Genomic DNA, 19,368 nt, shown 5'->3' with positions numbered 1-19,368 from the left:
CATTAGTCTGGCGGGAGGGGAGGGGGAAACCACGTGGAATTCATTTTTCCCTCCTTACAATTCCCAACAGCCTTCCACGGGAACTGGGTTATGAGAAGGGTTCAGACCCTAAGGACCAAACTAAGGTCAGAAACATGAGAGACGCTAAGGATAGGTCAACAGTGTAGGGGCAGCTTTGCGGGGCCTCGGGAAAGGCAGGGGTGCGGACGCAGGGGGAGCTGGGCGAGGCTCAGAAGCAAACCTAAGAGCACCTCTTCCATCCCTGGGGCGAGATCTCCTTCACCCGACACAGCTGGGAAAGGACGGGATGAGAGAAACTTTAGGGAGTCAAAACAAAAGGGAGATCTACTTAGAGAAGGAGGTACAAGGTACGTCCATCTTCGGCGTGGATACGTGTTTTTTAACTTAGCAGTCTCAGAATAACTGGAGGAGCAGAGAACCAACAAGAACTGTGAGGAAAGGCCCTGTTAGAATCTTCCCTCCTCTGGTTCCTGGATAGCTGCTGAGAGCCACTAACTTCTCAAGACGTAATCTTGGATACATGCACCCTGAGAACCCCAAATGCACACAGCTTTTGTGATGACAAGAGACCGAGGGCAACCCAGGCTCCCCCACACCAACAGAAACTACTCTGGTCAAGTCAGAAAGTAAAAAAACTGATGAGAGGAAAATGGTGTCAGATAAATATTCCAGTAGAATCAAAAGGACATGTTTTTAAAACACCCTCACTGATTGTCAGGGCAGTGAGGCTCTTCTGCCCACTGTAAGGGTGGGTACACGTCCTTACGTATCTGTTCAATCCGACAGAATGTGCGACAGGGGTGAACCCTGACATGAGCTACGGACTCCGGCTGATAATGATGCATCGGTGGAAGGTTCATCAATCAGAACCAATATAACCGGGGGGGGGGGGGGGGAGCAGAGCACATACGGGGAATCCGTGCATCCTCTGCTCAATTCTGTTGTGAACATGATATCCTCACTGTTCCAGGCACTGCCCCCCAAAGAGCCCACACTGCCCCGAAACACTGAACGCCCACAGCTCTTCACTGAGCAGAAGTGCAAAATGGGCCATTCCACTTCAACTATTAAACTTAGCTCTGGCGAAAAGAGCACGAAAGCTGAGCAGTTCTGGTTTACCGCATCAACAGGAACTGTCCTCTCCAGACCCCCACGTTATTTAAGATATCATGCCTCTTGGAGATTAACTAAAAGTAAACCACCCAGGTGGCTCCCTCAGTTGGGCGTCTGCCTTCCGCTTGGGTCATGATCCCGGGGTCCTGGGATCAAGCCCCACATCGGGTTCCTTGCTCAGTGGGGACCCTGCTTCTCCCTCTGCCTGCTCCACTGCTTGTGCTGTCAAATAAATAAAATCTTAAAAAAAAAAAAAAAGTAAACCAACTAGATACAACTCTAAAATCCATTTCTTGTCAAAAACCGGTGTTTCAGCACACTTAAGTTGTACACAACACACTGAAGCAAACGATCTCAACAACACAATCAGCCCACACGACCCCCCCCAGCGCTGCTTTCATTCTTCCCGACTCCCCCCCCCCCCCCCCCCCCGCCGCCCCGCCACCCCGGGTGGGACCAGGTGGAGTACAAGGCTCGGAAGGAACCTCCACATCCTCCATCTGGGCTGAAACGAAAGCTCACTTGGTTTAATCTGGAGGCTTCCACACCGGTTTCTCCAGGTGTGACCAGACCAAGTGTTTGCGCGTCCTTGTTAAGTCTACCATCCGGCTCACCGGACGGCTGCTTTCTGATCCACTGCAGGAGTCACATCCATTAAACCACCCATGAAAGAGACTGACGGGCAAAATTCAGCGTATCTTGAGTACTGGGTACTTGGAGCTCTGGCATAGGGTTTAATCCACTAAAACGTTTGTCAAAAGGAACACCCTGCCGCCCAAGAAACTACAAGCTGCTCTTGACTTCAGGACAATCAGCTCGCATACTGTGCCCACGGATGACAGACTAACACTCACTCCCCAGCCCGGGGCCTCAGGTGGCGATGCCCTGCTGCTGGGCCAGCAGAGCTCAGGGCAGGACTCACAGGGAAGGGCAGGTGGGGCATCCAGGCTCCTAGCCTTTCAACACCCTCTTCAATGTGCTCACGCCCATACTGCTAACCATCGCTGATGACCTACTTAATAAGTCACAGCATCGGTCCTGAATTCCTTGCACTTTTCCAAACGCTGCTATTAAAAAAAAAAAATGCTTATGCTTTTGAACAGTCTAATCTGTCTAGATTCATCTGGATTCTTGCCCCAAGCTCCAGACCCAGATATGAAACCACCTATTCCTTTCCTCCACACCTACATTCCAGGCATCTGAAATAGATACAGATCTCCTATCTCACCCCTTAGATGGATCACCGACACCGATCCGTGGCCCCTCCATTCATTCACCCACACGCCCAAGCCAGAACCCTAGAGGCTCCCCTCGAACCCCCCCTCTCCCTCCACTGCCACCCCTACCAAAGGCAGTCCATTCCACCTACTGCTCCCTCTGGAATCCCTCCCCTTCTCCCCACCCCACCGAAGCCTCAGTCCAGTCCCCCATCGGTGTGCCCAGGGCCACAGCAAGGGTCTCCTAGCCCAGGGACCAGTCAAACTGTTGAAATCCAAAACTGGTCTCCCCCCGCAGCTGCAAACTTCCCTGGGAATTCTGCTTCACCTAACAGGCTGCAGCCCAGACCACTGGGCATGGTCCTCTATGATCTGGTCCCTGACTACCTCTTTAACTCCTGTCCCTTGCTCTCCTTCCTTTCCCTTTCATGTCGAAGAAAACTGAATTCCTTGCACTTTTCCAAACGCTGCTATTAAAAAAAAAAAATGCTTATGCTTTTGAACAGTCTAATCTGTCTAGATTCTTTCTGCCTTTAAAAAGTCTTGTAGGGGCGCCTGGGTGGCGCAGTCGTTAAGCATCTGCCTTCGGCTCAGGGCGTGATCCCGGTGTTCTGGGATCAAGCCCCGCATTGGGCTCCTCCGCTGGCAGCCTGCTTCTTCCTCTCCCACTCCCCCTGCTTGTGTTCCCTCTCTCGCTGGCTGTCTCTCTCTGTCAAATAAATAAAATCTTTAAAAATAAATAAATAAAAAGTCTTCTAGAACAGAGCTCAGGCATCATTTCTTTTGTCGATTTTCAAAGTGCCACCTCTCCTGGTATTTCATTACTCTCTCCTCTGTGCTACTTCTGTGCCTTCATCCCACTGACCAGTGTGCTTACCTACTTGCCCCTGCTATTAGGATGTACGTCCCCTGTAGACAGGGTTTATCATTTGTCCCCGTAATTCCAGCGCCAGCCGGCGCAGGCCGTGGCCGCTCCACCTTCCTCGTGCACATACATCGTCTCCTATAGATGCCATCAATCTCTCCCTGCCCGACACTCTACATTTTAGGTATCTACTTAGAGCAACACACTTTCTTCCTGTAATTAACAACTACTACTTGTATATCAACTAGTATAGATGCTTTCCCAACATCGAGCTAAAATCAGCTTTAAAACACGGAATCAGAATTTTAAGTAGGAACCACTGAAACCTGTTGCAGGGATGCCATCGGGAGGTCTCACACCAGAGCCAGGGCACCAAGAAGGCCTTCACAGATGGAGCAGACAGGGACTGGGGGTAACAGTGAGGGCCAGCACTCTGCAGGAGCCCACCCTGAGCTCGGAAATGCTGCACGGGGCCAGGCCTACACGAAGAAAAGGAAAGAAAACACTTCCTTCTCCCCCAGCTCTCTTACACCAACTGGCTTCCTGCCTTCGGAACCAGGAACTTGACCCTTAAATTATAGGTCAGTTAGGCTTTTCTAGCCTAGCCTCACAACTTAACCACCATTTCTAAACTCATTTCTAGAAGAAAACATATCAGACTTCTAACCAACAAACTTACAAACGAAATCTGACACGCACTGGGGGAATGTCCGTATTTTAAACTTTCTTTCTGACATATGAAAAATTGCTTCTGCTTGCATCACACTGTAACAGTGGGGTAAGATTCTGGAACTAAATTATAATCAAAATATTAACAGAGCCCTTATAAATTTTTCTATTTTATGGAACACCACAAGGCAAAAGGCCAGCCGACACTTAACCGTTTCAGCTTTAAATAGCGAAGACCTTTACCCCAGTGTCTGACAGCACTTCCTCTCTGTAATTGCCCGTCTATCCAACAACACTCACTTCCGAGTCCGCGCTCGAAAGAGCTAAACAAATAAAGACAATCACACAATAAAGAAAACTTTTCGAATTTGAATGAAGAGAAAAGGCCAACAGGTTCCAGCAGAATTCAATAATGCTAAATTCTCCTAACACTGCCTTGTATTTCTCAAACTTTTCCCTTCATTAAAAACATATGTATGTCAGAAGGTCGATAGTACAGGCCCATGTCCCCTACTCAAAGTTCCAAAACCCCCAAGTCTCTGAGAAAGCAAGTTTTTCCTAACTTCTCTGGAGGAAAGATCTAAGCTGATCTGAACCCACCCGGCCGGACATGAAGTGATGGGGGCGATTCCCAGTCTTGGTGCCGAGAGATTCATCTGGCCGCTCCAGCCCCACGGCCACTCCATGCAGCTACGAGGCATCCCGCCCTCAACACCGGCACCAGCGCGGCCGGCGGTCCCTCACTCACGCGTGCACCTGGCGTGGGAAGAAACGTGGATACACAGCATGTGTTATATACTCAAACTGCTCAAGAGCGGACTGGTCCTATTAGGGAGTGAATGTCCATTCAGAGCTGTAATCTTAACTCACAATACCTGCACCTCTCACAGTCCTGCCAGTTTCCCGGTCATCTACAACTTTTCATTAAAGCAAAGGACTGAAAAGAAATACACACAATATAAAAGCTACTTCACAACTAGAATACTCGGGTGCCTGGGTGGCTCAGTCAGTTAAGCATCTGCCTTTGGCTCGGGTCATGATCCCGGGGTCTTGGGATCGAGCCCTATACTGGGCCCCCTGCTCGGTGGGGAGCCTGCTTCTCCCTCTGCCTCTCCCCCTGCTTGTGCTCTCTGTCAAATAAATAAATAAAATCTTAAAACAAAACCCAACTAGAATACTTATCAGATATATGAAGTATTCACCTGAAGAACAATTAAGAATACAACTCAGCCAGGCGGGATTCCTGCTGCTCATCCTCCTCAGGTCCCTACCATTTCCTTCACTGGCCAACTACCTAGAGGAGGCCCAGAAACGAGAGCGGTTCTGCGCTTGAGTTCCCGCCCACGCCAGCCCGCGCACGCATGCGCACCTGCTCGTACACACAGGCACACTTGTGCACCCAGTCGTTGTGGGCCCCAGTCCACATGCAGTGTCCTCTGTTTGGGATACAACTCAACAAGGGGTGAGAGCCCAGCATGAATTTGCAATCCCACCGGGTGAGTGGTCTAGCTTATCAATGGAAGCAAAGCAATTAACAACAATAACAGTGCTGGTCCAATAATACCGCTGGAGGAGGAGGAATGATGAATTACTGTTTCTTTCTCCAGAGGCAAAAGAAAGTGGCAAGGTTACCGTCTAATCATCAGAGCCAAACAGGACAGGGCTTCTCACTAGAGCTCCATGTCCCAAGGAAGAGGCATGCCTTACACGAAGGAGGTAAGGGTAAGTCAGTTAAGACGCTAAAACAAATCATGTGGAAATGGGGGCGGTATTTATGATCCATTTCTGAACAGAAAACAATATAAAATGAGCACCTGTGTATGACTGCAATTTCTTAAAGATATGTACGTACAGAGACAACTGGAAAATAAGCAAAATAAAAAACAGCTATACTCAAGTAGTGGGATCATAGATGCTTTTGCTTTAGAAATATTTTAACAGGGGCCAGAGTGAGAGTGTTTTTCCAGCAGGGGCTTCCCATTTCTGTACCCACCTTCAACCCCCCACTTCACATGACCTTGTAACAGATGAACACACAGGCAGTGTGGCCAGATAAGGAGGTGGGCTCTTACACCACAGCAGATAACCAAGGGAAGGCCCTTGCACTGGTTTCCAAAGAGCCTTACGACCACAGATTCGCCAGCAGAAATGAACGGAATTATCACTACCCTGACACGAAAGGACACAGGGAAGAATCGTTTTCACGGAATTTCAAAACCAGCCTTGATTGCTATGGCTAACCTATTAAGAAATAATATGTGCAAGCAACCATGTATAAAAATATGGAGAATTTTACCTTTTAAAAGGGCTTAAAATATTTTATAATTTTTTACATCTTTTTTTCCTACTAATTTTTACTTAAATTCAAGTGAGTTAACATAGAGTGTAATATTGGTTTCAGAAGTAGAATTTAGTAATTCATCAATATTTTATCACTTTAACTTTTCACTCTGTTTTTCGGGATGTTGTGAGGTTTGTTCCTTTTGGAAATAAAAAGAAAACATAAACTTTATTCTTTTTGGAACTACAAAGAGGAAAAACTATTTCTGACCAGGAGGGTTACAGCACAAGCTTTCGGAAAAGAAATTAACATACTTTATATACACGTATGTGAACATCTGTATTTGTATTTTGGGGGTGGGCGGAGAAACCATTTGGTCCACATACACAGTAATCCATCCCAAAGGGAGGAATCAAGTAGATCCTTGGCAAAACCGCTTTTCAACTCCAAACTGTTTTGAACTATGGGATCACTTGAAAAACACGACCCTGCTTCAAGCCTAAGTGGAAATGAAATTCCATTCCACATCATCTCCGGCCACACCCGGGCTGCTGGAGCATCTGGGAATGTGACTGGAGACCCCGGCCACCATCAGGTGCGCCCCCTTCAGATGCACCCCCCACCCCCCCCCCCCCCCGCGTCAGGGACAAGGACAAGCAGCCTGTGTCAGGACAATGAGGCCAGGAAATGCACCCAGTTTCACCTCACGGCAGAGCCTCATTGTTTCTTGAAGGAGACAATATGGAGGGAAGCCCCCTGAATGACACAAATTCTGTTTTTAGAAAGACTCAACTCTTCACTGACAAATGAAATACAGGAACCCAAACCTCACAACTAGTCCATCTCCTAGATCTGCTTAATATACCACTTACCCTTATATTGGAAAAAAACATATAAAAAACCTCAGAAAAATTACAATGCACTTTCAAAAAATGAAAAAAAAATCAAGACCTCTCCTTCCCTCAAAAACGACCCTCAAATAAGCAAGTCTGGTAAGAACGAAGTTTAGCTAATTATTGTAAACTCTAATAAAAGACTGCTAATATAGATACAGATCATTTTTCGAATTAAAAATCAAATCAAATATTTATACATAAAAGCATAAAACCTCCGACATCCCAAACACTACTGGCCTGGAATATTTTCCCCAGTTCAAACAGATCTGTATCTCTTAAGCATTAAACACATCACTGCAAGAAAAAAAAATCAAGTTTTGCCCAGAGAAAACCCATTCATCTCCTAACTGTCCCCACCCCAGCAGGTGCTCATCATGGGGAGCGGGCTGGGCAGTGCACACCCTTCCCTCCAAATCCAACCAGGAAAAAAGAAGGCAACATGACATAAATACTAAGTGCTCACCAGGGGTCACTGGGCAGAGGCAGGGGACACCCTGCCAGGTGAGCAGGTGAGCACAGGCAGGAGGAGCAGTGAGCTGACCAAGGAGAAGCACTGAAAAGCAGTACAAGGTATTTGGTCAGGAAGCAACCCAAGGTTCTTCGGCAGAGAATGACTTGATAAAATCAACAGTTAAGAGAAGTTATCCTCACAACCCTGTGGAAGATGATCGAGTTCAGGACTTTTGTTCTGGTGAAGTGTTTTCCAAGAACCACGGAATGCTAGTTCTAAGAGATGCACTCCTTACAAAGTAAGGTTCTGACGCCAAAAAGATACAGAACACACATCCTCCTCTTTTTCCCAACAGGTTTATAATACCTGCTAAAATAGTAAAGGCTCTAACAAGTCTCACAGAAGCCTGTTCAATTCCCAAAGTTAGATCCATGGTTCCAAAGTCGCTCTTTTTTTTTTTTTTTTAAGATTTTATTTATTTATTTGTGAGAAAGAGAGAGAGAGAAGGAGCACAAGCAGGGGGAGTGGCAGGCAGAGGGAGAAGTAGGCCCCCTGCCAAACAGGGAGCCCAATGTGGGACTCGATCCAGGACCCTGGGATCATGACCTGAGCCGAAGGCAGACGCTCAACCGACTGAGCCACCCAGGCGTCCCTAAAGTCACTCTTCTGAAATACAAGACATAAATCTCAAGAACTGATTCTTCAAGATTTTCTTTTTAAGCCACCTCTACACCCAATGTGGGGCTCGAACTCATGACTCCAAGATCAAGAGTTGTATGCTCTCACTATCAACAATAGCCAAATTATTGAAAGAGCCCAAATGCCCACCAACTGATGAATGGATAAAGAAGATGTGGTATATATACACAACGGAATATTACTCGGGGATCAAAAAGAATGAAATCTTGCAATTTGCAACAACACAGATGGAACCTGAGTGTATTGTGTTAAGTGAAGTCAGAGAAAAAAAAATAGCATATGATTTCACTCATATGTGGAATTTAAGAAATAAAACACGTGAACATAGGGGAAGGGGAGGAAAACTAAAATAAGATAAAAACAGAGGGAAGCAAACCATAAGAGACTCTTAAGTATGGGGAACAAACTAAGGGATGATGGAGGGGGGGTGGGAGGGGAGATGAGCTAACCAGGTGATGGGCATTAAGGAGGGCACTTGAAGTAATAAGCACTGGGGGCTATATGGAACTGATGAATCACTAAATTCTACTTCTGAAACCAATGCTATACTATATGTTAACTAACTTGAATTTAAATTAAAAAATTAATTAATTAATAAAAATAAAAATTTGAACTGGTGAAACCAAAAAAAAAAAAAAAAAAGAGTTGCGTGAGCCAGCCAGGTGCCCCAAGCACTGATTTTCAACTGGGCTTTCAAATGGGCATCACTACAGGGTGTCCCACAGTGGAGTGCAATAGGGATTTAAGGATTTTTAATTCTGCAGTTTAATGGTTTTCAAATTGTGGTCCCTAAGGCAGCTACACACCTGGAAAACTTGCTAGTTATTACTGTAAATTTCCACCCAAAAAGATACATTGTTCCTAAGTAGGAAATCATTTTAAGGTAACATCCCGTAAGAGCAGCCTCACCTGTTTAGATACACACCTGAGCCATGGGTTTGTCAATGCCGAGTATTTACGGAGCAGCGCTGGGCCCCACACAAGACTGTGCAGGGCATGGGGTGCACAGAGACCTCCACGCCACGGGCCACAGTCCGCAGTGCACAGCCCCCAACGCACGGCAAACCACCTCCACACGTGTCCGCCACCGGCTGCGCCTCCAGGCCCAAGTCCCGTGCTGACCACTGCCGAACGGGCGGTGACTGACGCTACCCCCACCCTCCCAAGAAGCACACAACTCCAGGCCAGCGGCTGGGCCCCCAAAACATACATCAACTGAAGAAAACGCTTCTCCAAAGAGATGCTACAAGGCTCCAAGAAATGGTTCTTGAGACTAGACAATGAGACACAGAACGGAGAAAGGCAGGCTCTCGGCTCAAGCTGGGACATCGAGGTCACTGTTAGAGATATGGAAAAACAGGCATATATTTATATTGCTGTTGACTAGCGGAGAGAAAACAGAAGCCACAATCTCCTGAAGGGAACAAGGGCCTCGGGAGTTCTTCACTGCACTAGGGTACTTGGAAAAGTCCTGACCTTGGAATTCAAATTGTCCTCATTCTAGTCATTCACCTGTAACAACGAAAGAGAGGGACTTCCCCGTAGAAGGCACCCTGAGCCTAAGCATCTACTCTGGACAATCCTGAAGTCCCCCTACAGCCATAATAAGGGAGTTTTCTTAAAAAGTTAAGTCTCTGTCCACCAGGAAGGGAGAGAAGACCAAAAGCAATGAAATTCCAGAAGTGGGAAGAAATATTGCGGGGGGGCGGGTGGGTGACATGCTAAACCGGAGGTGGAGAGCTCGGAGAACCGAGCCCATTTGCAGCCTGAATCCACACAACTCAGGAACTGGCAGCACCTAAAATAAGGATGGAAAGTCAATTAACGAAGTGGTTAGACATCCCGATGGCCTTCCCTGCTCAGAGCCAGGCAGCTGCCCCGCCTTCCCAATCAAGGAACTCCTGAAAGCACAGTCCCTGAAAAGGAAGCAGAGGGTTTCTAGAATGGGCAGCAGCAGACTCAGCAGCGGCGGACAGAGGCGGTGTGTTAAAAAACAGGGGGAAAGAAGCTCCCCAAGATGCCACGCCCACACTCAGTCCTTCCCCTCCATCCGGTGCTCTGTGGGCTTCAGGCCGCAGAACGGAGGGATCAGCCCCCCCCCCGGGGGGGGTGGAGGGAGGGCACCAGCTGTGGACAAGAAGGGGTCCAGACCTGAGCAGGTCAGAAGCTTCTCCAGGAAGGGGAAACATATAAAAAGCTAAAAGAAATGGACAACAGCCATTCCTCACCTCTCCCATCTGGTAGAAGCACCTCGTATCACTGAGGTTTAAAAAGCTCCATTCAGGGGCTCAGATTTCCAATTAGCTTGGTTGTCCCCCACTCTTAAATATGAGAGGACATTCAAGGGTGTCCTCTAGCATTTGAACTAAAGACCATGACCAACAAGACCGAAGAAAGGACCTTGGAGGAAGAGAATCTTTTCTGAAGGAAGAAAACATAACTGCAATTAACATACTCAGAGATAAGAGCAAATATTTCAACTGAAACAATAAAAGAGCATTCAGAGAACCAAAAGAGCTCTTAGAATTTAAAAAAATAAGAGCAGAAATACTCAGAAGAGCTGGAAGAAAAAACTGAGACTGTCTTCCAGAAAACTACGTAAAAAGGACAAAGACAACCAGTCCTCACTAGAAGGTCCAACATCCAAACAATAATTTAAGAAAGAGAGAACACAGAAAATGCCTGAGCTGCCTGATTAGAAGGGCTTACTGACCACCTATCACAAAAAACAGACCCGCATCACAACATGTCATTGGGAAAACTGAGGTCATGAAGAAAAAAAAGCAGATCCTATGAGGTTCAGGAAGAGCCAAGCGGCTCGCACACACAGAACCCAGCGCTGGCGCGGCACTACAGCCCTCGCAGGCAACAGCGAAAGCAAAACACACCGGAGGAATGCCTTCAAACTCCTGGAGGAAAGTAATTTCCGCCTTGTGACTATATCCCATGCCAAAATATTAATCGAGAGGAAAAGAAATGTTCAGATATCCATGACCTCAAAAAACCTATCTCCCATGTACCTCGGTCACAGGAAGGCACTGGAAGAAAGGGTTCACCAACACAACCGTGCGAACCCAGACAGACAACGCCGGAGATACAGAAAGACGGGTCCAGAGCAGCACGAGGAGCCCACGGTTGAGGGCAAAAGGAGACAGAGGCTGTGAGCAGAGCACCAAGCGCGGAAGACCACCGGTCCACACGGGAGAGGCTCAGAAGGCTCACAGGAAGACTTCTCCAGAAAGGTGACATGGATCGCCTGTCTGCTCTCCCTGAACTTCAGAAAAGGTTTCAACAACTTGTGTGAGTTTTGGTTGAATAAGCTATAAATATTTCTACAGACTAAACGTCTGTGTCCTCCCAAAATTCCTACATTGAGACCCAATCCCTATGGAATTGGTATTACGAGGTGACGCCTGGAGCCTCTGGGATTGGGACAAGTGTCCTTAGAGAGCCTAGAGGGCTCTCTGACCCCTCTGCCGTGTAGCAGACCGTCCATGACCCAGGAAGAGTACCCTCAGCAGACACAGAATCTTCCAGAGCCTTGATCTTGCCAGACTCCAGAACTGTGAGAAATAAATATTTACTGTTTAAGCTACCCAGTCTATGTATGGTATGTTGTTATAGCAGCCCAACATAAGGCAATTACATTATTTAAAAAAATTTTTTTCAGAGAAGATTTGAAAAGTTATCCCGGTTTGCTAATGGCTGGGCTAGGCCCAGGCATTACAGTCCCACTAATGTCCACGCTAACGCAACCAAAGTCACAATGTGACTATGCTGGGGAGTCGGAAGAGAGGGACATGAGCCCGAAGGAGGCAAGAACTAAACCCTCCTCTTCAGAGTCCAAAGTCCACAGATAATGCCTGAAACTAGAAAAAAAGTAGCAGCAATTTTTTAATGTTCTTTATAAACAAAGTGAAAATAACAACCATCAGGTAAGAGAGATCAAAGGGGCTGCCTTTGGGGAGGAAGAATGGGAGGCAAGGGGCAAGTCCCTGCTATCCTTCCAAACAAACCTTATAAGGCCATATGACTCTTTAAATCATGTGTTCACCCTTTTAAATAAGAACTAAACAAAAATCCTAAATAATTAAAAATAAAACAAAGAATCTGGACCTATAGAGTCATTTCAAATCTCAGGGCCTAAAAACCTTTTTAAAAATAGGAAGAAGCTTAAAATAATAGGAAGATAAACACCCGCTACATATTTCGTAAGCACTAATATAAAACTCAAAGTGTTCCCACAATTTATTCAAATACCAGAGGGCACTGCACAGATAAGGTTCCTTGTACTGACCATGAACCCTCAAGAAAACATAACAACCCTCAAGAAAACATAATGGAAGGTCTCTAAAGTCAACACTGCTGTTCCCAGGGGTATGCGCATAAGGGTGCCTTTGTAATCCACAATCTGGGGTGTTTGTATACTTTGTAGCAAGCAAAGGTACATCTTGTTTTATTATTCTTAATCTGAACCTTGGAAACCAGGGAGCCATTTAGGATTAGGAAACTCCATACTCACTCCAGGAGCCAGGTGTTGTATTAGCCATGTTTCTCTTTTTCCCAAAGCACTTGGCACTAGGAGTTTTAAACATATTGTACCGCAAAAACATGAATTAAGGGAAATGACTGGTCCAAGGACAGCAGTTGACCCTAAACAGGCATGGAGGGATAACAGAGTGCAACCTCTATTTCCTGCACTCGCTCCTGCTACAAGGTTCCATGAATGATAACAATGCTGAGCTAATGCATAAAAAAAAGCCACAGAAGGGTTGGCTGGGTGTGGTCCGCTTCCTGCAGGTACCGAACGCCCCAGCAGGCAACTCTGAATCACTGGGAGATGGCTCCCAGACAGAGCGCCAAGAGGCGTGTTTCTCAAGAGGTCCTCTGACTCCTTGACCCTGGCCTCCGCGTGTCTGTAAAAAATACTCTAGAAAGAAGCAGTAACTGCCAATAGGCCATTTCTTAGGTTACTCCTCAAACTACATCTTGTACCAAGGTCCTAGAAATACCATTCAACTGCGAAGCAATGTCCACGTGCATGAAGCAAGCGAAAGCAGCGCCGCGCGTTCGAACGGCGCAAAGGGGAGCACAAAAGTTACATCACACACAGGAACGAGAAAGCAAGGATGGCTGCCACTTGCCCATAACGACTCCGAGGGGACACCGTGCTATGTTAGCAGCCTAGAAATATCTAACCTGACCAATTTCTACTTGAAGGTCATTTGGGAACGTTCCCATAAGCTGGGATTACAACCAAAATGTCTTAGACTCCTCCAAGTTACATTTTTAATTTTTAAAAATCTTCTAACAACACTTCCCCCCCCCAAAATACACTTTTAAGCAAAACAAATTATTAACACTGTTAAATTTGGGTGATAGAGGAAAAGAGGGAATATGGAGTATTGAAATGGAAATTTAAAAAACATACTTAGTCAATTAACAGTAACAGAAATCCATGCCTTTATATTCCTTATTACTCTTAGCGTAGAACGGCAAAAAGGGTGAAAAGCAGAGGAGATGGGAACCGTAAAAAAAGACTATTAAATGTTCACGGAGGTTCAAATTACCAATGGTTGAAGTCAATCTTGCTAAAACGTCCACCTTGAGGGGGCGCCTGGCTGGTTCGGTCGGTGGAGCGTGCAACTCTTGATATCGGGGTTGTGAGCTGGAGCCCCACGTGGGGTGGACGTTAGTTGAGAATAAAAAATTTTAAAAAAGAAAAAAGTCCACCTTGGCTATCCTGCTGACACCTGAACCCCCAACCACTCAGTCTTGTCTGCCCCTACTCTCACCAGCCTGGGGTTCCCCTCACTGCCTTCCAAGTGGCAGCCAGCAAGCCCCAGAATCCAGCTCCTTCCACCAGCAGCAGGGAAGCAGGGCTCCTCAGGTTCAGGACACTCGGCACTACCCTACTGCAGCCAGAGTGCTGGGCCCCCTCCCCCAACCCCTCCGCTGCCTCTCCAGCTCTGGGGTCCAGCTAGACCAAGTGAACCCGCTTTCCAACCCCACACCTTTGTCTGTGCACTTCAGTCACTGGAACCTTTGTAGGCAGACCACCCAGATCAGCTCTAGCTAGGCTGCTGACTTGCCAAGCACATGGCCAAAGGAGGGTCTCACCCACCCCCAAGGTCCTGAAACCACACTCCAGCAATGTGCTGCGTGAATGCAGGCTCCCCATCTCGTCCAATGTTCTAAGACCCTGGACCCCATTCCACACTAAAGCATTTCCCTCAAGGTGCCTTCAGAACCTCAATCTCACAAATAAATACCCTGAACGTCCATACACCAGAACATGCCAACTTTCCCCCAGGGCACAGATGGCAACAGGCTGAACATGGAGAGGCCTCTCCCATGGAAACAGGAAAAAAAACTATGGCAATGTGACACTAACAAGAAAAAAAGATGCAAGAGCACTGAAGCCACAATTAAATGCAGCTGTCCTTCTGTTTTCCTTCATTCCCAGATTTTCAAGTGCACACAGGTTTCCCCAGGGTAAGCAAGAGCACTTGAGGAAAGCTCCCGACATGCCCGAACTGTTCATGTCCTTCTCGCTCTCCCAACTTAAAGGGGCCTTCTCAGCAAAGGTTAGTCTCTCCAACCAATTAGAACAATGGAGAGGGAGAGAGGGGGGCAGGATGACTTACCAAGTAGGAGCCAAGTTTTCCAGCTATTCCTGCAAACCGTCTGTACTTTCAAATAGGAAAATATCCTAAATTAACGACATCCTCGAAACATGCTAAGTAACTCAGCTGTCCTACACATGTGACATACCTAATTCAGTATTTTTCAAACTTGGGTCAAATCAGTCAGCTGTGAAATCAATTTAGTGTTGCAACCAGCTTTTTTTTTTTTTTTAATAAAATACATCACACAACAGCAGAACAATCCACAAGCAGTAAGGATGAGGACCGTCTCCGGAAACTTTTGTTTCAGATCTTGTTGTAAAACATACTTACGCGGGTCACAAACCAAAAAAGCTTGGAAGCTTAGATGTGACTGATAAAAATCTGCAAGAGAAACTTATAAACCAAAATCTAATTCTTTTTGAATTACAATTTAAGCAAACTAAAAGCTGGCCAGTGTTCCTACCGCCAACTGAAGCTTGCTTTTCTTCAAATCTGAATTAAACTGAAACGACAAATGTTCAAGGACATGGAGTACATACATCCACAAATCAACCTAATTTCTTTATGTCTATTTGTAGTTACTACATTCAGTTCATGATTTTTTATTTTCTCCCCTATGCTAATAGAAAACTGGGATGTGGGAGGTAAAAAAAGAAAGGCCCCTGGCAACCTTCACTAAACATTTATTACAAATATTAACTCATTCGGGTGTACAGTCCTCCACCCCTCATCCAGCACCTGGCACGTAAGTGCTCAGTAACGCTCCTGACTGAATAAAATAAGTCTCATAACCCTAAGTTCTCATTATTTCCTCTGCAAACCCGAACTGGAATGAAAAAAACCTTTAATGTTTGCAACAGTTAATAATAAAACAACAATACAGGAAAGTTCTGGTTTCAAATCACACACTCGCCAGCTAATACACTCCCTCTCCTTGGTCAGTTCAACTAGTCTCTGTTGGCTTCCACATCTGGAAGCCAGCATAAATAACACCTATGCCTCCAGAGCCACCAATAAAAATCTAGAGGCATAAAAATGATTTGCGAGACAACAAAAAATGGTGTTTATACTAAAATGTCCTTTCAGGCTTACTTTTTAAGTATCTTTGATACTTAAATTCAGGCTGCCTGAACTCACTCTGCTGTCTCTGAAATTTTTAACCCAACTCCTTATAAGCCCTGTTCAGAAGATGAGAGAGGAGGGGAAAAAAAAAAAAAAAAAAAGGCGGGGGATGGGAGATATCAGGACATGGCACAGGAGGGTTAGCACGTCTCTCTTGTTTTATCCTAGAGAAGAGTCAAAAGCAGGTGTGCCTCTCTTTAACCTACAACAGCTTTGAGAAAAGCCTCCCGGGGCAGTAACAACTGCTAATGCAAAGTAGAAAACTAAGTGTGCTTGTTGTTTTTCTTCTTGGGAGAAGAGAGGAAAGGAATGTTCTTCCCCAAACAGCACACTAAACATGATTACACAGTTTGTAGATGGACTTAAAGACAGAAGTGGTCAAAGCCACCTTTTACACCCCTCCCCGCAAAACTGTGACAGCTGAAAATCTGGTGGTCTCAACCAAACAAAAACAGTTACCTTGAAATGGAAACTTACCTTCTCTTCCCAAGATTTTGGCCCACCCTCTTCACACACACACACACACACACACACACACACGAGGACAAAAAAATATTGAGAACAGACACCACCACCGGGTGACCATCTGATACTGACTTCAGAGCACCAGCCAATAGGACTTTCAGTACCTCTTCAAACTGATTCCCTTTCCACAAAGGCCTTCTACCTCCACCGTAAACTCAAGAGAGGCATCTGTACTAGATTACAACCTGATTAACACGGTATAAGTCAGTCTAAAGGAAATACTGATAAAAAAAAAAAATGTCTTCAACTCAAGAGGTCCTTCTTGCTCTACTGCTCAGGAATCATTTTTCACCCAGTTCACCGTGCCTTCCTGCCTCTCCATTCAAACCAAAGAGAAGCAGGAACTTTAGGAAATACCAAGAAACCACATCTGATTTTTACCTAGCAGTCAGCAGAAGCTTAGGTTTTAAATGTGTTTAGTTTAAAAGCTCTTTAAATGAGATTCAAGGGCAGTTTTCTTCAAGTACACTCAAGATATTAACTTTTACTGTTTCTCCTTTAAAAAAAAAAAAAACCCTCAGGATAAAATGCTGGTAGCTTTGTGTTCCTATTTTTCTAGATTTCAAACCTGAATAATGAAGCCCAGCTTTTTATGGCTTAAAAACGGGGTGGGGGGGAATGATCTGCCACGGAAGACGGGCAGATTCAAGTCTCAACCCCTACGACGGCCAGGTCCCAACACTGAACTTCTCAACCCTAAAGGGCAAGGGAAGAAGAAAAGAATGAGCTCGCTGATGTCTGTAAAATAACAATCCACTTGGATACCCTGATTGTTTTTTTAAAGCTCTTTATGTTCACTCGCTAAACTAAACTGGCACAGCAAAACTTTAAAGACATACTCTAACTGTATCATGAGATTTTAATCCTAATTATTTTGACACCATTTGTGCGCTTACAAATATGACAAATTAATCAGAGCCAAGTGGTTTTGTTTTCCAAAGGGCTAAAAAACAGTTCCCAAAGGCGAAAAAACTTTAATGCTAGCACGCACATTTGAAATCAACTCCCCCCCCCCCCACCACCACCACCAAAAGTCACTGGTAAGCCAAGATGCCACAAAGTATCAACGGAGAGGTTTACTGGGAAGAAACTCGTCTGGATTCAATCAAGTGTCCAAGTGAAAGCCCAGTGTCCCGAGATCGGGCGGGTCAGCCTCGGCTCGGGACACTGGAGTACATGCTGTCCGACTGATTCCTCCTTCCAGAAGGTTTACACGCTCGCACTTTCCCCTCAATTGGCACCAGAAGGAAAGGCGCGGAGCAAATGCGCTGGAAGTGGGGCTGGCGGTTACACCTTCCCTCACCCCGCCCTGCCTCCTCCGCCCGGCCGGGCCCAGGACGAGTCGGGGCGCGCCCGGGGCTCCCCTCCGGCCTCGCAACTTTATCGCCTGCTCGCGGGGGAACCGGGCCTCCACCGCCCCCCGCACGCACGCAGGGCCCAGAGAACGGGTCGGGGCCTCCAAGGGCATTCCCCCCCCATCACTTCTCCCGGGGACCGGGCCGGCGCCGGGCCTGCAGCTCGGCAGGCGTCGTGCGGAGAGGGCGGCGGGGAGGGCGAGGCGGCCGGCTCCCCCACAGCCCTGCCAGACCACCGTGGCTCCCGGCCGGCGAGGGCGCCTCCAGGCCGCGGCCCCCACATCCCTGCACCCACCCCCCACCCCTAGTCCTCGAGCCCCCGGCCACGGCGCCGGGCAGGGGCGCCCTGGGGGCTGGAGCTCCTCGCAGGAGGCCGGCGCGACCCCGGAAGGGGCAGCGTGGGGGGGGGGGGCCGTGTTTACACCGCCAAGTTCCCCGCTTCCGCCCCGGCCGGCGCATCCCTCCCTCCCCTCGCGGCCCGGCTGCTGCTTACCTGCATGCCGGGCAGGCCCGACTGCACCGGGGAGTGAGCCATGGCGGTCAGGACGGCCACTTCCTGGGACGGGACAGCCGGGCCGCGGCGATCCGCGCGGGCGACGAGGCCCGCGGGCCGCGCGCAGCCCTGGGGCGGCGGGGGCGGCAGGCCAAGCCCGAGTCCGGCTTCGGCGCGGCCGGTCGGAGTCTGAGGCCACTCCAGCCCCGGCGGGTCCCGGGCCCGGCGGCGGGCTCAGAAGCGGGCAGCGGGCCGCGTCTCCATGCACCGCGCCGGGAAGGAGCTGCGAGGGGCGCGGAGACTCGCCGCGAGCTACCGCTACCGCCGCCGCCGCTGCTTGGCTAGAGCCGGGCGGCCTGGGCCCGCGCGCGCTGGCCGCCTGAAGCCGGAGTGGGCGCGCACAGCCCGCCGAGCCCGCGAGTGCCGAGCCCAGCGCGCCCCGCCCCGGCCCGGCCCCCGCGCCCGCCCCCGCGGCCCGGCCGGGGACCCCGCCCCGCGCTTCCGGGAGGGGGAGGAGGCTCGCGGCCGCACGGCGCCCTAGGCCGCAGCCGCCTGCGCCGCCGCCTGCCGGGCGGGCGGGGGTCCTGGCGGGGGTCCGAGCGCCTCCCGTGGGCTGCGTCCCCCTGCTCCCAGCCGGCCGAGTGGAGCCGGGAGGAGGCCAGCTCACGAGTGCGGGGAGGGGGGCCTCAGCCGCGGCGCCCGGCGTGGGGAGGAGGGGACTGAGTCGGAGCTGGGGGTTGGCCGTGTGCCCAACCCCCCCCCCCCCGGATCTCGCCACCACCACCCCCGCACTCTCGGCCCGGGTCCGGCGCACAGGGGGCCCGGGCGGCGAGGGAGCGGTGAGTGCCAGCTCTGAACTCTGCCATCTTCTACCCGGTCCAAGCAAGCCCACCCCGCTCCATCTGTCCCCAGGGAAATGGGCTCCAGACGAGCGCCCCGAGGGCAGAGTCTGGGGAGGGGAGACCTCGGGAAGGAGAGTGCCCAGAGGGTCCTCGGTCTGTGGTCGGTTCAAAACTACCAGGGCGGAGCTTC

The 19,368-nt window shown here is 48.6% G+C and overlaps 1 protein-coding gene across 1 annotated transcript in view; it reads right to left on the bottom strand.

Annotated features, from left to right (window-relative positions):
• Window positions 1-18,747, bottom strand: part of STK24 (serine/threonine kinase 24) — a 112,656-nt gene extending 93,909 nt beyond the window's left edge. The window contains exon 1 of the mRNA XM_045810991.2: window positions 18,337-18,747. Coding sequence (XP_045666947.1) covers window positions 18,337-18,378 — 42 coding nt within the window. The 5' untranslated portion in view covers window positions 18,379-18,747. The remainder of the gene's footprint in view (window positions 1-18,336) is intronic.
• Between the last annotated feature and the right edge of the window lie 621 nt (window positions 18,748-19,368).

The sequence above is a fragment of the Ursus americanus genome, chromosome 10 (assembly GCF_024610735.1).
Source record: "Ursus americanus isolate L20-20 chromosome 10, mUrsAme1.1.p, whole genome shotgun sequence".
NCBI classification, from domain to species: Eukaryota; Metazoa; Chordata; class Mammalia; order Carnivora; family Ursidae; genus Ursus; species Ursus americanus.
Note: the sequence above shows the minus strand (reverse complement) of the source record. Positions and strands in the feature narration are given on the sequence as shown.